At 47.4% G+C, this 18,813-nt stretch overlaps 1 protein-coding gene across 6 annotated transcripts in view; it reads right to left on the bottom strand.

The window, feature by feature from the left end:
* ARFGAP3 (ARF GTPase activating protein 3) overlaps positions 1-18,813 on the bottom strand; it is a 42,660-nt gene that overhangs the window by 16,966 nt on the left and 6,881 nt on the right. For 3 of the 6 annotated variants that reach the window (XM_080938953.1, XM_080938956.1, XM_080938954.1), the window contains exons 2-9: positions 18,598-18,716; positions 13,397-13,469; positions 12,258-12,389; positions 11,092-11,175; positions 8,847-8,934; positions 6,379-6,438; positions 2,908-2,957; positions 1,578-1,717 (exon numbers count right to left, since the gene is read on the bottom strand). In XM_080938953.1, the coding sequence (XP_080795079.1) occupies positions 1,578-1,717; positions 2,908-2,957; positions 6,379-6,438; positions 8,847-8,934; positions 11,092-11,175; positions 12,258-12,389; positions 13,397-13,469; positions 18,598-18,716 (746 nt within the window). The remainder of the gene's footprint in view (positions 1-1,577; positions 1,718-2,907; positions 2,958-6,378; positions 6,439-8,846; positions 8,935-11,091; positions 11,176-12,257; positions 12,390-13,396; positions 13,470-18,597; positions 18,717-18,813) is intronic. The other 3 variants (XM_080938955.1, XM_080938957.1, XM_080938958.1) reach the window with 1 other exon arrangement.

The raw sequence follows: 18,813 nt of genomic DNA, 5'->3' as shown, positions 1-18,813 counted from the left end.
CCCTCGAGTTATGGTGACCCTCAACTTTAAAATTATTTTCATTGCTATTCCATAACTGTGATTTTGCTATGGTTATGAATTGTAATGTGACTATTTGTGTTTTCTGATGTTCTTAGGCGATCTCTGTGAAAGGGTTGTTTGATACCCTCAAAGGGGTTGTGACAAAAGCCATTTAGAAAGGGCTATGGCAAGCAAGTGAGTTTTCTGGAGACGGCTCACCATTTTGCGCGGCTGCAATGAGTGTGCTCTAGAGGCAAAGTCCCCAGACTTCATCCCAGGATTGCTTCCCACTGCTAAGATGCTTTTGTTCTCAATTACACAACTGGGCATCAGCCCACGCTATTGGGAAAACTTCCTACAGGCCAACATGTAGATGCACTCTCGTGTAGTAATGCTGTGTAGATGAACGGATGGTTCCATAGGTCTGATAATGATTTTACAGAATTCCTCAACTGATACAAGCAATCTTAAGTCCCCTATAGAATAAATAAACAAAAGCTGCAAATGGAGCTCTGAAAACCTTCATGTTCCACCGGCTAGTGGCAGTAGGAAAAGGAAGCAGGCTTGGAACAAATCTACAATCAAATAAAAGCATTCCTTATAGGTCAGGAGTGAGGCCACCATCTGGTAACTAAAGGTTATAAGTGGGAATGAGCAAGTTATTGTTGGTGCAAGGGCAGAAAATAAAAGATTGACTAGTTAATCTATATAAGACTTCAAAATGATAAGACAAAGCAGATAATTTGTCTTTTAGCAAACTGTGCCAAAAACTATTGCTTTAAAGTTGTAGTGAATTTAAAGAGCTAGAAAATAAGGAATGTTCAGTCAAGTGCTAGTCTTAATGGAAAGCCATGTAAAAATTCTGCTGTAATTCCCTAACCTTATCGATCTACAACATGCACTACTGCCTTAAACTTACTATGAATGTGTGGAATGTAAAAGTGCCTAGAAAACCATGTGATCATTATTCTGAGACGGTATAAAAACTAAGAACAACAATAAAGTTGGCAGTGTGGCCATTTCCTGCTTCACCTAGTGTGTCTGTGCCTGTGCCTGACTTACCTCCCTTTCTTTCATCTTTTCTTTCCTTCCTTTCTCTCCAACTCACTAAGAGTTAAGGAACCCCAAGCCTGGCCAGCTTTCTCCCACAAGTCAAAGAGAAAAGAACCCAAGTAACTAAATTTCTTTTTCTTAATCCCCTGTAGCTATCTTAGGAGTTAACTGCCTGAAGCCATCAGCTTTTGGCCCCAGGATAGCAGAAGAGAGTTAATGACCAGAGAACATCAGCCACTGGTCTACCTTTCTGCACCCCACCTTAGTACCTGACTGTTGGGGTGGCCATGGCAGGGAACACTTCCCTGACATTTTGTCCCATCTGCTCTTTCTGCCCATGGCTGCTCTCCAGAGCCACCAGTCCTGTCCCTTTCAACTTACATGCCTGTATGACACAAACGTTCGTGAAACTACACCCTGCATAGCACACCCACCAAAAATTCAAGGTACTTGGAAAACAAACTAAGCCAAGGATAGATAGCTCTCCTTACTAAGGTGAGTTAGAGAAAGCAAATGCCGCTCACATGGACTCCTCCTTCAGGGCGCCCCGGGCCAGGTCTTCCTGTTCCTTCCTCTTATCCACAGCCTGAGCTTGCTTTTCGATCTCAGTGAAGGATGTATTCGTCAGTTTCTGGGCTCCCAAGCTTCCTTTTTTGGCTCCAAGCTGAAACATATATAAGGTTTTATTTTACCTAGGGCTGTTAAGAGCTATACCTGCAGCTGTGTGCTCTGAGGTCTGTGTGACTCCCTGGCTGGTGACATGAGTTTAGTCCTCTCTGCTCTGTGAGGCCAGCAGTGTCCTTAGCACACTGCGGGGGAGAAGAGAAAGGTGGGCTTCACTTGGCTCAAGGCATTAGCCAGGACCACCTAGTGAGGTGTGGCTCGAGTGGGTGAGGGGCAGCGTGGGAAAGTGGGGGTGCTCCCACCCCAACCCCTGCTTGCAGGAATGACCCTACAGAGCATCTCCTTAATAGAAAATTATTCATAAAACCATCCTCTTTGATCTCACACAACACAGATACCCTTCAGAGTCACAAGCAGGAGAAAAACAAGGTTAAACATGCTGTAATGGCTGGTTCTATGTCAACTTGACACAAGTTAGAGTCATCAGAGAGGAAGGAGCCTCGAGTGAGAAAAATGCCTCCATGAGATCCAGTTGTAAGACATTTTCTCAACGAGGGAGGGCCCAGTCCATTGTGGGTGGCAGTCCTGGAATTCTATAGAAAAGCAGGCTGAGCAAGCCATGGGAAGCAAGCCAGTAAGCTGCACTCGTCCATGGCCTCTGCACTGCATCAGTTCCTGCCTCTGGGTTCCTGCTGTTTGAGTCCCTGTCCTGTCTTCCTTCAATACAAACAGAAATATGGAAGTGTAAGCTAAATAAACCCTTTTCTCCCCAACTTGCTTTTTGGTCATGGTGTTTCATCAGAGCGATAAAAACCCTGACTAAGACACATGCATACTAGAAAATACTAAATATAGTTCAACTCATTTCATTGAACAAAAAAAGCCATTAATTATATTATGGCTCAAAATAAATGAGAATACTGTTCTGATTAAGGGGAGATGGTATCTCAATGTAGTTTTTTTGAGACAGGGTCTCAATGTATAGCCCTGGCTGGCCTGGAACACACTATGTAGACCAGGCTAGCCTCCAACTCACAGATACCTGCTTGCCTCTGACTCCCAAGCAGAGGGATCAAAGGCATGTACCACCACTCTGGCTTGTGAAAGTCAGTATCATATACAATGAATATACTCCAGTTAAAAAAAACATATACACATACACACACAGGAGAAAGTGGATTTCTAGTTTGAGAGCTAAACTCCTGTATTTTTATATAATGTGATACTTACCCCCTTTTTTGCTTGATTTGGCTTCTTTTTTATAATGGATGAAACCTCTGCTAAAAAAAAAAAAATCAAGTCAGATGTGCAGAAACCATACATGGCCTGGCATCTCTGTTCTAGGAGTGGTGTACGTGTGCCTTGTTTGTTTGTGGTCTAGAAAACTAGTGTTTGCATGTTCCTAGGCTGGGGCTTCATCAGCAGTGTCAGAGCAGACTTTTCAAAACCACACTGGAGAATCAGAGCTCCCCAGGAGGTGCTTTTCCACAAGCAGTTTAAAACCGCTCTCCTGTGAGATGTCATCAAGTAAAGGTTACTGCCGCCTGATGACCCGACTTTGATCCCAGGGACCCATGAGGTGGACTCCTGCAAGCTGTCCTCTGACCTCTACAATATGTCATGGTATGTAATAAAATGCAATAAAATACTTTTTAAAAGAAATAATCGCTCCTATTTAATTATATGCACCAAAAGCTCGTAAGCACGGCCACTAGCAGGTGAGAAGAGGCTGGGTGCTTCCTTCCTCTGTGCAAGGGACACGGCTTGATGTCAGCCCTCCGATGTACCGTCCTGCTCAGCAGAGGGCCGTCCTGTTCCTGTAGTCTCTTTTTTCCATTTTATGTGTGGGGGCATCTGCCTGCATGTATACCTATGTACCCACAGGGGCCAGAGGAAGGCAGGCATCAGATTGCCCAAGACCAGGGTTAAAGACGGTTGTGAGCTCTGCAGGAGCAGCTGGTGTTCTTCCCCACTGTGCCATCTCCCCAGCCTCTGCTCCTGCTGTTTCTTTGGATGGCCTCGTCTGCTGCTTTCCACTCCCACCTCGAGCTTTGCTTGCTGTCCGTGTGGCTACCGGAAGCACTGTCACACCGCATGCCAAGTAAGCTCTGTCCAGTTTGGGCTCCAGCTGCATTCTGTGACAGTTTCTGGCAACTTCTGTCATTTGCTCCCAGGTAAAGACTGTCAGGGGGTGCCAGTGAGAACCTGGTACCCTGCCAGCTTCAATCCTCAGATCACACCTACCTGGTTGACAACCACAGCTCCACAGCCGCAGTGTGGATAGGTTCCACTCTGTACAGCCTTATCAAGTTGGTGAGGTGACTTCCATGTCTGTGGACAGTGGAGCTCCCAGGCCTGTGCTGCGTGTGCTAGGGCATGGCCTGATGTGACAAGCCCCAGTCCTGACAAGAACCTTTCCTCTACTCCAGTGCCCTGATAACCAGTAATAACTGTGTCCTGACTTTGATTCTTTCTTTAAAAAAAGATTTTGGTGCTGGGGCTGACCCCAGGGCCTCAGGAATACGAATAAGCAAGTACTCTACTGCTGGACCAGGTCAGTGGTCCCAATTTTCTTCCATGTGTTTTTGTTGCTAGGGTTAGGCCACAGGGCTTTATGTGTATTAAACAAGTGTTCTGTCACAAAATTATAAAAACATATTCTTACTGTCATCTCACCATCACTGTCACAGTCACCACCACCTCTACCACCATCACTACCATCACCATCACCACTACCACCATCACCACCACCACCATCACCACCAACACCACCACCATCACCACCACCACCATCACCACCAACACCACCACCATCACCACCACCACCACCACCATCACTACCATCACCATCACCACCACCACCATCACCACCACCACCATCACCACCAACACCACCACCATCACCACCATCACCATCACCACCACCACCACCACCACCACCATCACCACCATCACCACCAATACCACCACCATCACCATCACCACCATCACCACCAACACCACCACCATCACCATCACCACCACCACCATCACCACCATCACCACCATCACCACCACCACCATCACCACCACCACCACCATCACCACCAACACCACCACCATCACCATCACCACCACTATCCTCTTCCTTCTCCTCCTCCTCCTCCTCATCATCGTTAGGTCTCAAGGGCTCAAGCTGTCCATGTGTCTAGAAAGGCTCAAACTGGACTACAGGAGGGTTTCGGAGGTCAGATAAAAGCCAGCATAAAATGGATTCCCATCTGCTAAAAGGAGTCATTTTCCTTAGCTCTGGCAGAAGGGACATATGTCCTCCACTGACATATACCTGTGTCTGCATATCAAAGCTTATGTGGGTCTCCAGGCTCCTTCACTCCCTCAAGTACTTATTAGACACTTTTGACCCCATCTCCCCTCAGATTCCTACTGTCTTTATTACCCCACCCCCCAGTGTCCATAAATAGAACTGTCTAGCTCTGGCGTTCTTTCCTCTTGCTCTCTCCCTGTGCACAAGTCTCCCTTTACTTGCAGACAGCTCCAGCCACTCTTTTCCACTCTGCTCTGGACTATTCCAGATCCCTCGGATGTTCTCTTGTTCTTATTCATAAAGCCTTTCCTTCATCATGGAGCGGTCATGTTGGCTGTTCTCTACAGTGACCCCTGCGTATACCATCACATCCTCATCCCGTGCTCTACCACTGAGGTATAACCAGCTCCTTAAAAACCCAGCCCGGCACTGTGCAGCACTAACTCACGTGCTGGACTTTGCTTGCTGACCTGTGCACAAACCTTATCATCAGCCTCTGAGACTCGGGAGCATTCTGTCATTCAGTAGCTGCCTCTTTTCCACTAACACCTTCTTATCAACATTTGTAAAATTTCACAAAACTGTGAAAAGTTTCTTTAAATTACCACTTTGTGTCATTTTCAATGGACAGTTATACATTCTGGTTTTCAAATTATGTTTTAGTGACCTGGGAAGAATAAAATCTTGGGCTGGGGGTAGAGCTCAGTGTTAGAGGCCTTGCTTAGTATAAATGAAGTTCTCCTTCCACCCCAACACACACTTGCACCTCAGTGGTGGGAAGCATTTAATTCCCCCACTACAGCCCTGAGGATACACTAGCTTGGAAGGTGAGATGTGAAGGATGCCCAGGTGTGAAATCAGGTGTGAAGGATGCCCAGGTGTGAAGGATGCCCAGGTGTTAAGGATGCCCAGTTATGCAGTCAGGTGTGAAGGATGCCCAGGTGTTAAGGATGCCCACAGGGAACTCTATTTCCATTGCTCTGCTTTAGACTCTGTTTGCATCTGTTTTCCCAACTCTGAGGAATCTGACAGTTGGTGAAAATGACCAGAAGATTTAGTTATTTTCCATTGATGTGGCTACTTTCTAATACATAAAATATAATATACATCAATATTTGATTATAATTCCTTAAAAATAAGACACTCTCTTTGAAGTTCAGAATAAGAAGAAAGTACGGAGTTCCCAATGAGGGGTATGTGGAGCTCTAAGTCTGGCTTAGAGTAGGCATTTGTAGTAGAGTAGAGTTTGTGAACCAGCCTTTTGAGGAACATTGCCACACAGGCTACACGGGAAAGCAGATTTTCCTGATAAAACCCAGAAATGAGTTAGTTCCAATGCTGGATCACTTGAAGAACTGAGACAGGTGCAGAGTCAAAGATGGACCTGAGCATATTACCTAGTGCAGCCTTCCCAGGGGCGTTCAGACCTTCCACGCTTGGCCCTTGTCCTGGCCCACCTGAAAGTGTGAAACACTGATGTTAATGCAGAAAACGTTCTTGGCGAGTCCTCTTTGAGTGTGGGACACTTCACGTTGCTTCTGTGTTTGTCACCTCACCAGGTCAATCCTGGTGCTTTGCAGTGCCTTGGTCTAGTTCATCATTACAACTGTCACTGTGCCCATGCCAAGCTGGCACAGTCACTGAGCTATAAACCCCATTCCTCAGCATCAGTGACACAGGGCTTTACTAGGGAAACCAGAGTGCTGGGATTAAAGGATTAAAGGCGTGGGCCACCATGTGGACCTCATTACAATTTTGTTTCTTTGAGTCAGGGTTTCTCTGGGTAGCCCTGGCTGTCTTAGAACTCACTCTGTAGACCAGGTACTCGCTGATCTGCCTGCCTCTGCCTCCTGAATACTGGGATTAAAGGCGTGAGCCACCATGTGGACCTTCATTTTTTAAAATACGTTTTTTAGGTTGATAATAATAATCATATATATTTATGAGACAAACTCTCATACTTCAATACATGTGTGCAGTGGTCATGAATCATGTGAAACATCACCGCCTCTCTCTGGGAGACATATCTGAAAGCTCTCTGCTAAAAGACTGTCTGTCTAACAGCTCTACGTATGCTAAGATGCTGCAGAGCAGGGCAGACATTCCCCTGTCCAACTAGACCCTGGCTGCCTCACCACCCTCCCCGTGAGCCCCTCCCTGTCATGAGCAGTTTGACTGAGAAGTGCTGTCAGAGCCTGTGTGCTGTGTTCTCGTGCAGTCTCAGCCCCCAGGAGGTGGAGGCAGGACAATCAGAAGTTCACACTCACGCCCAGCAAAAGGGCTTGTGTGAGGCAACCTGGGCTACGGGGATCCATCTCAGAGAGAGATAAAAGTCCACTAAATGCAAATGCATTTTTAAATCATTGGTTTTATAGAATAAAAATTAGTGTGTGTGTGTGTGTGTGTGTGTGTGTGTGTGTTTTCCCAACGTATACCATTCACTGTTCTATTTTGTAACTGTTTTGGACAGGGTTTCATACAGCTTGGGCCGACCTTGAACTCCCTATGTAGCCAAGGATGACACTGATCCCTCATCTTCCTGCCTGTACTCCAGTGCTGAGACAGTCAGCATGTGTTACCACCCTGGCCTCAGTTTACAGTGAGGCACTGTATTACCAAGGGCACGTGGACTACCCACCCCCTCCATGGGGACACATGTCACATGCAACCCACTGGGCACAGCAATCTCCAGAACAGGGTGTGCTGTGCTAGGCCAGAGATAAAGTACAGAAAGCAGCCGTGTTGGGCGTGGCCACTGGCAGCACCTGGAGTTGCACCCCCAGGAGAGAAGGCATGGTGGGAATGGGGAAGATGCCAGCTAGACTCCTGTCTTCCTCCACGGTGGCTCAATCACAGGATGTGAAAAAAAATCCACAGGTTGTAAGCCACAGGTGAAAATCACCCATGGATGCCCACTTCTCTCCCAGGAAACAGAAACCTGAGCCGTGGCTTCTGGAGTGGCTCTCTCCTACCAACCTCCCGTGACAGACAGCACTGACTTCAATCCATTTCAGACACTGTCTTACTGTGTCCCCAACCAAGGGCTGGAACTGAGCCTCCATAAGCCAGCACGTGTCCTTCCTGTTTCCCTTATCCCAAGTTCATTGCTTGGCTGTCAAAGTACATTTTATTGCTAACTATAACATTTTGGCCTATGAAAGATACTCACTTTTAAGACAGAGGGGCAGCTATACATACCACATTTCTAATACATATGTGACTGACAATACTCACAATAAATACACAACTGGGTGTGGCAGTACACACCTGTAATTTAAGCACTCAGGAGGTAGAGCCTGGAGAATCAGGATTTCAGTCATCCTCACAACCTAATGAATTTTCTGCCAACCTGGGCTACGTGGGACTCTGCCTTGAAAACCAATAAATAAATAAGGTCCTATGATACAGCCACCAAGTATGTGTGACTTATTAACTGTGAACTATGTATTGGTCTTAAAACTGAAATCTTACCAGGCATGGGGGTGCACACCTTTGATCTCAGTATTACCAAGGCACAGGCAAATGAATCTCTGCAAATTCACTGCCAGCCTGGTCTACATAGAGAGTTCCAAGCTAGTTAGGACTATGCAAGGAGACAGTACTTTAAAAAAAAAAATTAAACTAAATTTGAAAAATCCTGAAATCTTGTTTTCCAATTATAAAAGCCCATACTCTTCCATACTGTATCAAAACAGAAACTAATAATCCAGTTGTCCCTTTTTCTAGTTAACACCTTAGTGGAGGTTCTTCTAGAATGTCTTCTGAGTCCATGGGCTAACACAACAGGTTCCTAGGGTAACTATGGCAGTTTTATCTTGGCCACTAGACCACAAGACAGTGTTCTAGGGAGACTCCATGGACCCACCTTCATGCTTCTCTGGAGTGGTTTCCAAGCCCCACGGTGTTGAAGAGGCTGGCTCGGGCAGTGCAGATGCCTGCATAGTCCCACTGACCTGCAGCAGGTGAGGGAAGCCATTAGCTAGCAGGAAAGCAAGGACTCCCCACCAACAGCAAACCAGCGATGTCGACTGTCCCTCTCTCATACACACACACACACACACACACACACACACACACACACACAAGAACTCAGTACTGTGGTAGAAGGTGACTCTGAACTTCTGCTTTTCCTCCTGTCACCTCCTGATTATTACAGATTGGATTATAGATGACCAAAACCTAGTTTATGTAGTGCTGGGGATAGAACCCAGGTTCCTGTGCTTGCTCTAGCCAGCATGCGACCAACTGAACAGCATCCCAGACTCCTCCCTTCTACGGGGTAAAATTTGGAATTTCCGTTGTCGTTTTGAGACAGGATCTCACGATGTATCTCTGGCTAGCTTCAAACTCACTTTATAGACCATGCTGGCCTCTGTCTTAGAGAGATCTGCTTGCTTTTGCTTTCTTAGTACTGGGCTTAAAGGTGTGCACTACCACGCACAGCTGGAATAATTTTGGATTTGGGCAAAACAGATCCAGTCCGTGCAGAACATTTCTATGCACACAGCCTCCTCTGGCATTAAAATGTCTTGCGTACCTGTCAGAGTGGGAAACTGTTACAGAGGGAGCACCCTTCAGCAAGGAAGGCCCTACAGGGCTCCAGCCTTCCTACCCTCAGGGTCTGGGGACCCTGGGGCAGAGAGCTCCCCTGCCCCCTGTAGCTTCAGATCATTTCTCACAGCCTTGACACTTTTGAAGAGTGCTGTCCAGTGCTTTTAGAAGCCAGGTTCGTTCTGATGTCAGCGTGACTCAACACTGGAAACTCCTGACCCTCGTAAGATAATATGGGCATTTTCCTTCCTTTCTGGACTTGGAGTGTCCCTTTGTAGAACCTGCCAGCTGAGCTCTACCTCCTAAGGGCTCCCACATACACGTTATGATCTGTGAGAAAGACCTGCCCTGCCCCCATCCACACTGTACTCAGAGAGGTCACACAGCACTGACGCTGTGGTTCAAACCGCCCAGCTCTGACCACTGGGAGGCCCTGCAAGCTGCCTGGGTCCTGTGGACAAAGCTTGCCCATTCTCTCCCTGCACCTCACTTTCTAGTTCTAGCTAGAACTAGTTTCCAGTTTCTAGTTCTAGATGGTCTGCACATGTGGCCCAGAAACCTCAGCAGCTGTTTTTTCTACAGGTAGTCCTGGTTTTTCTGAGGGCTGGAAAGACGGTTCAGTGGTTAACAGCACTGGCTGCTCCTATGAAGGAGACTCGGGCTCAGTTCCCAGCATCCACACCAGGCAGCTCATGACTACTTAGAACTCCAGCTCCAGGATATGACGTACTCTGCTGGCTTCTGCAGGCACCAAGCATGCACACACCGTACACATGCAGACACATACACACATAAGTGAGACTTTAGATACCAAGGTCAGACGCTGGAAGTGCTTGCTGAGCTAGGTTGTCATTGTCTCTGCAATCTCAGGGTAGGGGTGGGAGGCTGGGTGACGTGCGTGTCCTGACACACTTCTATCTAGAGCCTTCCACCAGCCACGTGTAGACACACACTGCAGTGATGACTCAAGATACGTGGGTTCATCTTAGACTCTCAAACCTGAGCTTAGTCTGTATCTTATTGAAACATCTCAAATGCATATTTATTATAACTTTCAGAATAAGAGTATTTGAGGGCTGGAGAGATGGCTTGGTGGTTAGAGCACTGACTGCTCTTCCAGAGGCCCTGAGATCAATTCCCAGCAACCACATGGTGGTTCACAACCACCTGTAATGGGATTTGATGCCCTCTTCTGGTGTGTCTGAGGACAGCTACAGTGTACTCATATACATAAAATAAATAAAACTAAAAAAAAAAACTATTTAAAAAAATAAGAGTATTTTAAAGTTATACAAAGCAGGGCTGGAGAGCTGGCTCGGTGGCTAAGAGCCTGCAATGCTCTTGTAGAGGACCTGAGCACCCAGGCGTGGCAGCTAACTGTGCCAGGGATCTGACGCCCTCTTCTGAATTTCATGGGTAGCACACTCACATACACGTGTGTGTGTGTGTGTGTGTGTGTGTGTGTGTGTGTGTATGTGTGTGTGTGTGTGTGTGTGTGTGTGAGCTACATACATACACATAATTTTAAATAAACATTGAGAACAAAGCAGCAAACTTACCTCCAGAGAGGCATGAGAGGCAAAAAAATCTTCCTCCTTTGGAGGAGGGGACACGGGTGGAGCTGCACAGCTGTCCAGCCACAGCTGGAAGGAAAACAAAGCTGAACTTAGCAGGGAGTGGAGCTTAGCTCCCCTCTGGAGCTTTCAGTCCCTCACCCACAACACTGGAGAGTGTCCATACAGGGCCCTGAGCACACTGCTGGAAGAAGGAATCATTCCAGAAAGTTCCACACCCCTAGGAGGTTAAGATGTAAGTGCAACTTCTAAACCACCATGACGTGGTGCAGCCTGGATTTCACACCTGATTTCTCTTCCACACTGAAGTCACTTGTGACCTCCACACAGCACTGCTAAGGTTTTTAATCTATCCCCAGACACACAGCAAAAATGAGCTATGGGAAAAGTGTGTTACTGGGCGAGGCTGAATCAGTGCTGGGCTGTCACTGTGTGCCAGCTAGCTCCTAGCATTAAAATGAGGCATCTTTAACCGCAAACCCATTAAGCAAAGCTCTGCAGTGGGTAGTTAATGGAGTCATGGCCTGTGTGAGAGAGACTGGAAGGAATCGAAAGTCCCCAGCAGTGACCTTCAGTGTCCGAGCGTGCTGAGAGCCAGGCTGATCTGGACAAGGAATGTTCCTTTTCTAAAATCTGGGTCACTCAGTGACAGTTTGGGGCCAGAGTCTTAGAGGACCTATGACTTCAGCTCCTGAAAACTCAACTCCTGCCTCCTACAGGGCTGTGGTCATCTGTCCCAAGGCTGCTGTGAACTTAGTCCATTGACACATTTGAAATACCCCGTGTTCCCTTTGTGTGACACTGCTTGACTAGCTTCCTGCTGACTTAGCTCCATTGTATGGTAGCCTTCTGCTGAGCTGTCACATTTGCTCTGCAAACTGCAATATAAGATGCTGCACTTAATAAACCTGCTCGGCCTAAGACACAGCTTGTGCAACATCACCTAACCCCCAGCTTCCCTATCTCCTCATCTCTTCGCCCTCCCACTCTGGACCCTGTCACTGAATAACCTGCTGGTCCAGGTCACATGTGAGCTGACAAAGCAGAGCCCTTCTCATCACGAGGGTCCACCATACCCTGGGCTCCTTGCAGGAGACTTCAGAGAGATTACAAAACACTTTACCAAATAAACTTCATCTAAAGGGACTCACATCGGTGCCGTGCCTGCGGGTGGCCTGGGTGGCCAGAGTCTTGATTTTCTCCCTGTAGAGCTGAGCCGCGCGGCTGTTGTACTTGGCATTGGTGTCCTTGGTGGCACACCCGTGCTGATGGAAGAAGGAAGACTACGGAGGAAAGCAGGCAAATTAACAGAATACCACAAGAGCTCTGATCTCCTGGTCAACGTGCTACTGAATGAGGGGCTTAAAAAGTCAAGAGGAAATTATGATCTAAGGCAATTTTACATTTTGGAAATCAGTATTTTAGACTTAGGATTTTGATTTTAAATATTTAAGCCTAGCCATAATTTTTGAGATCTATACTAATATAGTTTCTTTTTCTTTCTTTCTTAGACAGCATCTCACCATAAATCCTGGCTATCCTGGAACTCCCTATGTAGACCAGGCTGGCCTCAAACTCACAGAGATCCTCCTGCCCCTGCTTGTTGGGCAACAGGGTACCAGGTGTGGCCACCACATGGGCCCACATTTAATTTCTTGCACCTGGCTCAAATGCACCCCGGAAAGGACCCAGTCACCAGCTGGTATCGTTTGGAAACAAATGGGGCATCAGTGTCTCAAAAGATTTTTCTGGCTAGACTGTTGTCTTCTTTGTTTAAGGCATTCTGCTCGGGTTTTACCCTCTTACACCTGTCCCAGCCAAGTCCTCTTCTTCTCTCATGTCTTTTGTTGGCCTTGCCTTGCCGCATGGCCCACTGAGTTCACTTAGGGGTGCTTATGTAAGCATGGAGCCTGAACAACTATCCTGTGGCTATACCACTGAAGAAAATGAACCCTGTGGTGGCCCTGACGCTCAGACACACACACACACACACACACACACACACACACACACACACATTTCACTGAAGAGGTTTTTGTAGTATCACTTAGGCATCCTTAAAGCATTGCACTGCTGTTCTTTTCTCTTAGTCTGTTTAGTCTGTTTTTTCAGCTGTGCTGTGACTTGGCCCCCAGAGTCTTCTTGTTACCAGATGCCCAGCACCCAGCGCAGCAGGCTCTTGATGGCTTCTGAAGGAACATGCCTCTGGTGCTTCCACCAACTCAGCTACTTCTTGTCCCCCTCTGACATGAACTCCAGTAAGAGGAAAGGGCAAGTCTTGGGAACTTACAGCATTCGAGTTCCCTCCAACTTGCATGCATCGAAGCTGGAACCATGACCAGTTTGAATCCAGCTCTGTGGACCTGGGAGGAACACAGGGGTTACAAGATGTGAAATTGTCCTTCTCTGGCACCCATCTGCTAACTGAGCTTTCAAAACATTCCCTCAGGGCTGGAGAGACAGCTCAGAGGTAAAGAGCACTGGCTGTTCTTCCAGAGGTCCTGAGTTCAATAATGAGATATGGTGCCTTCTTCTGAAATGCAGGCAGAATGCTGCATACATAATAAATCTTTAAAAACAAACAAACCAAAAAAACATTTCCATGTGCTGTGGGATTATGGAATTCTTTGTAACTAGGCATGGTACTATAATTCCTGTAATCTACAGGGCCTTGCCAGAGTTCCATGTGACCCTGTTTCAAAGCCCTCAAGGGTGAGCACCATGGCTGCTGTGTGTGGGTGCCTTACACACGTGTCTGTGCACCGTGTGTATGCCTGCTCCTTCAGAGGCCAGAAGAGGGAGGTGTGATTCCCTTGAGTGACACACAGTTGTGAGACTCCACATGCATGCTGGGAACCAAACCTGGGTTCTCTGGAAGAATAGCCAGTGCTTTTAAGCACTGAGCCACCTCTGCATCCTCTTCTCTTTTCCTTTAACATTTATTTTTATTATGTATGTCTATGTTGCATATGTCACAGACATGCCTATGGATTCCCTGGGGTTGGGGTCACAGGTGCTTCGCCATCTGACTGGAGTGCTGGGAACTGAATCTGGGTCCTCTGCAAGAGGAGCAAGTGCTCTTAACTGCTGAGCCATCTCTCCAGCTCCTTTTTAGCTGACAGGGATTCCCTTGGAGCCCTAGACTCCCAAGACAAAGGATGCTGATGGAGGCCTGAGCATGTCTGCCCCTAACAGGCAGGAGCCTAGGGCAGCACCCACTGCCACAGGAACAGCTGCTGCTTGCAGAGTTCTATGAAAGCTGCGTGCAGAGAAAAGAGTGCCACTGTTAACCAATGAGGTAAGGAGATGGAGATGCCGGTATTTCTTTCGAATACCCTGAGCAGCCAGTCACCTGGCTTAGTCTGAGCAACCTTGTGAACAGCTCTGCCCGGGTGCTGGATGGAGCCGGGGCATCCCAGCCTCTGCTGAGTGTTGGGCCCAAGCACTGTGTCTAGTTTGTCTATAAACGCACTCCTCACTGCCAACGAAAGAAAGTAGAAATTACTTTGTCCTTTGTAAAATCGCTTTCATGAAGTTCAACCTAAAACCAAAAACTCCCCTTGGTTAAATATATCATCCCTGGCACACTTCACAGTGAGCACATGTGAGAGCTGTCTGTCTGTGTGTGCCTGTACTCATCTGTGTGCACGAGTGTGGCTGGCAGAGGTAGAGGAAGAAGGAAGGGAGGGGCCAGCGCAGGAGCTTCCATGTCTCACTTGCATAGTGGGGCGGCTGAAACTTCTTCACAGTAGGTATTTGTGTTTTTCTTTTGAGCTGGGTCTTTTGAGGTTACTCAGACTTGTGGGTCCAGAGCTGAGGTTCCTTGCATGTGACACTGTGCCAGGCTTGGGATGGCTTGTTTGACTGCTTATTTGATTTTGTCTCTCTCTGTAGACCTGGCTAGCCAGGACTTCACTATGTAGATCAGGCTGGCCTTGAACTCGGCAGTGAGTGCCCTGGCGTTTCTCCCGTCCACAGCCTAGGCAGCTGCCTTTTGACTCAGTGCTTCTTAGTTGTTATTTTTTGAATCTTCCATAAGCATGTAACTCATACATTTATCTGACTTTTAAAAGACACATGTTTGGACCCGCACAGGCCATCAGATCTTAATGTCCAGGCTCCTGGAACTCTGTGCAGGGGCATATGCCTCAAAGTGAACCAGAGCATAGGTCAGATGATAAGGAGGGGTAGGACAGAACAGCACAAAGCAGAGGGAGGGGTAGCTGTGGGTGGCCTCACCCTGGGCCTTTCTATACTCTGGACAGGGTGTGGCACTATGTATGAACAGCTCATGACCAATCTGGAAAAAACATTCTCAAAAGTAAATCTGGAAGCTGGAGAGAGGGGTGGTGGTACTGGTGGCACACATCAATAATTTTAGGAGGCTGAGGAAGAAAGATTATAAGTTCAAGGCCAGTGTGGACCACAGAGTGAGTTTAAGGCCAGTCGAGGCAGTGTATGAGAACCTGTCTCAAAATAAAAGTACGACAGGGCTGAGGGTCTAGTTCACTGGTACAAGAGTTGCCTAGCATACATTAATGTGGCACTGTATACATATAAGGTCCTCAGTTCTGTCCCAAGGGCACACACACACACACCTGACACACATAAAGTTAAACTAGACATGGTGGCATAGACCTTGACCTTTAGTCCTAGCACTTGGGAGGCAGGGGCAAATGAATTTCTTCGAATTTAAGGCTAGCCTAGTCTAGATAGCAAGTTCCAGGACAGCCAGGGCTACACAGTGAGATCATATCTAAGTAACAAAAACAAAACTCAAAGGGGTCAAAGATATAAATGTGCTATTTGAAACCATAAAATTCTTGGAAAAGAATAAGATGAAAACCTTATGGCAGTGGGTTTGGTGCATGGACCTTGGGAAGGATCCAAAAGGCATATGCTAACTGGGCAACAGGAAAGTTAAAACAGGTACATCAAAAAACCAGAGTATGGAGTCAGGTGGTGGTGATGGTGGCACATGCCTTTAATCCAGCAGGCAGGTGGCAGAGGCAGGCAGGTCTCTGAGTTTAAGGCCAGTCTGGTCTACAGATCGAGTTCCATAACAGACAGAGCTACACAAGGAAACCCTGTCTCAGAAAAAAGAAAGAAAGGAAGGAAGAAAGGAAGGAAGGAAGAGAGAGAGAGAAGAGTAATGATACATCCATCAGATGGGATGAAATATTTTCAAATTGAGTCTATTATCCTTATCAATAATATACAGCAAGAACTCTGAAAGCTCAACATAATGAACAACCCAATCCAAACCAGGCAAGAGCAGGAACAGAAAATCTGCAGAGCAGAAACTTAGACATCGACAACATCCACAGTGCATGAGAAGATGCCAGGCGCCAATACTGGGAAATTCACATCAGAAATACAAGGAGAAACTCCCTCACACCCAATGGCTGGTATGATGGGGGTGGGGGAGGAGTGAGTCTGGGCTAAGGGTCTGGCTCAGTAGCAGAATACATATGCAGCATGCATGAGGCCCCTGGTTTAGTCTCCAGCACCACAGGAAAGAAAACAGAGCAGGAGCAGGAGGGTGAGGGCCAGGAGGAGAAGAGGAAGAGAAAGAGGAGGAAAGGAGGAAGAGGAGGAAGATGCTGAGTGCCAAAGACACACAAGTATGCAATGGCACATTCCAAACATTCTGGAACCAGAATCTCTGACAAAAGATGACTGATAATTTGAAACAAGGAAGAATATACAAAGCAACTTCCTTTTCTTAGTAATTACCTATGCTACAACAGGCCCTCAGGTAGGGCTGGAGAGATGGCTCTGTGGATAGGGGTGCTTACTGCTCTTGCAGAGGAACTGAGTTTGGTTCCCAGAACCCACGTGACCCACAACTGCCTGTAACTTCAGCTCTAGAAGATTGGAGGGTATCTGCTGGCCTCCATAGACAGACAGACAGACAGACAGACAGATACATGCACACACACACACAAACATCCCTACATACACATAGACATACCAACACACTCACAGACACACAGACACACACATTCATATATATACCCACAGACACACATACATGCACATATCCACAGACACATACAAATGCACGTACCAACCACTTACAAACAAACAGACACACACAAATTTAAAAAAATAATTAGAGACAGAAGATGTTGGAGCCATCACTGTATAGTTTCTATGCTGCCATGTAAAAAGTCTCATCATCTTTTTTTACACAGGGACAAATGGTACTTCATGGTAGTCGCACTGTGACAATGTTCCTTAAGATCAAACCACAGGAAATCGTTCCCACAGTTCTTTCCCAGAAGAGGACAGGGAAACAGGCCAGCTCCTGGAGGAAGTGACACCTGCAGAAGGTGCCCTGACAAGGCCCAGGCAGCTGGCACACACCTTGCTGGGCCTCTGGTCTGACTCCGGCCTTTGCCTAGTCACCATTTCACTTCACTTCTCTTCAGAAGCTCTTTCCTCCCACAGTGGGGCTGCACCTTTCTCTGGAGCCCACAGTGTGGAGAGGCCAGGGTAGCCCATGCTCTTGGTAAAGAGGGAAGAGGGGCCTTCCTACATAGTCATGTGACATCACCACAAGGAGATGGACAAACTCCTGCGCCCAGGCTTTGCCCTGCTAGTGTCAGTGGGAATGGGAGCTGGAAGAGGATGCTGTGTGCCACACCTGGATGAGGACCCACCCTTCATGTGAACTCTCAACCTTGTGTGTGCACAGGAAGCCCCTTCTCTAGAGTGTGTACTCTAATTTCTTAGAAGCACTGGAAGGAAAGGAAGTGTTGCTGTGAGCCCTCACATCTGACTCTGTCTTCAACACCAGAGCTTTACTTCTCCCTAAAGATCTCCACAGAATCCTGAGAAGAAAATGGCATCATCATGTCACTAGCTGACGTAAGAGTCGACCCCGACCCCGGATTATGGTTATCTGTCCTTTTATCTGTCACCAGGTCAACATCAATAGAAGAGGGAGGAGACTGACGCTCATGGGGACTTCCTTTTGAATTATTCATATGTCTTATGTGCATGAGTACTGTGTGCATGAACATCCGCACAGCAGAAGAGGGCACCAGATCCCATGGGTCTGCAGCTGTAGATGGTTGTGAGCGGCTAAGTGAGCGCTGGGGACTGAACTCACGACTTCTGGAGGAGCAGTCTTTCTCCAACCTCATTGCTGGTTCATGTTTATTGCCAACTTGACTGGCTTCAGCATCACACGGGAAAACAAACACTGAGTGTGCCTGTCAGGGAGTTTCCGCGCAGGTTTAAGTGAGGAAGGCCCACCCTGAGCATGGGCTGCACCGTCCCCTGGCTGGGGAAACTGAGCTGAATGCCAGCATCCACATCTGCCCCCCGACTTGGACGCTATGGGGGCAGTTGTTTCACTCCTGCTGCTGTGGTAGACTGCACCCTCAAACTGTGTACCAAACTAACCTTCTCTCCTCTAAATTACTCCGGGGGAGACGGGTACTGAGGACATCCATGTGACAGCCAGCAGGGAAATGTACTCACCGAATAAAACTCAAGTGAACCCCAAGCGACCGGTGTGATCCGGAGCAGTCGATGCAGAGAAACACCCCATAGCTTATGCTTGCCCAGCTGGGATTTTTGGCACCGCAGTCAAAACACACCTGAAAGAACAAACAGTCATTAGACTTTGTTGGGGACTGGCTGGCATTAGCAGGTGACTCACCCAGAAGGCTGGAGTACAAAGCCGATATGAAGGTG

The sequence above is a fragment of the Micromys minutus genome, assembly GCF_963924665.1.
Source record: "Micromys minutus genome assembly, chromosome: 27".
Lineage (NCBI taxonomy): Eukaryota > Metazoa > Chordata > Mammalia > Rodentia > Muridae > Micromys > Micromys minutus.
This window is presented reverse-complemented; position numbering and strand designations above follow the sequence as displayed.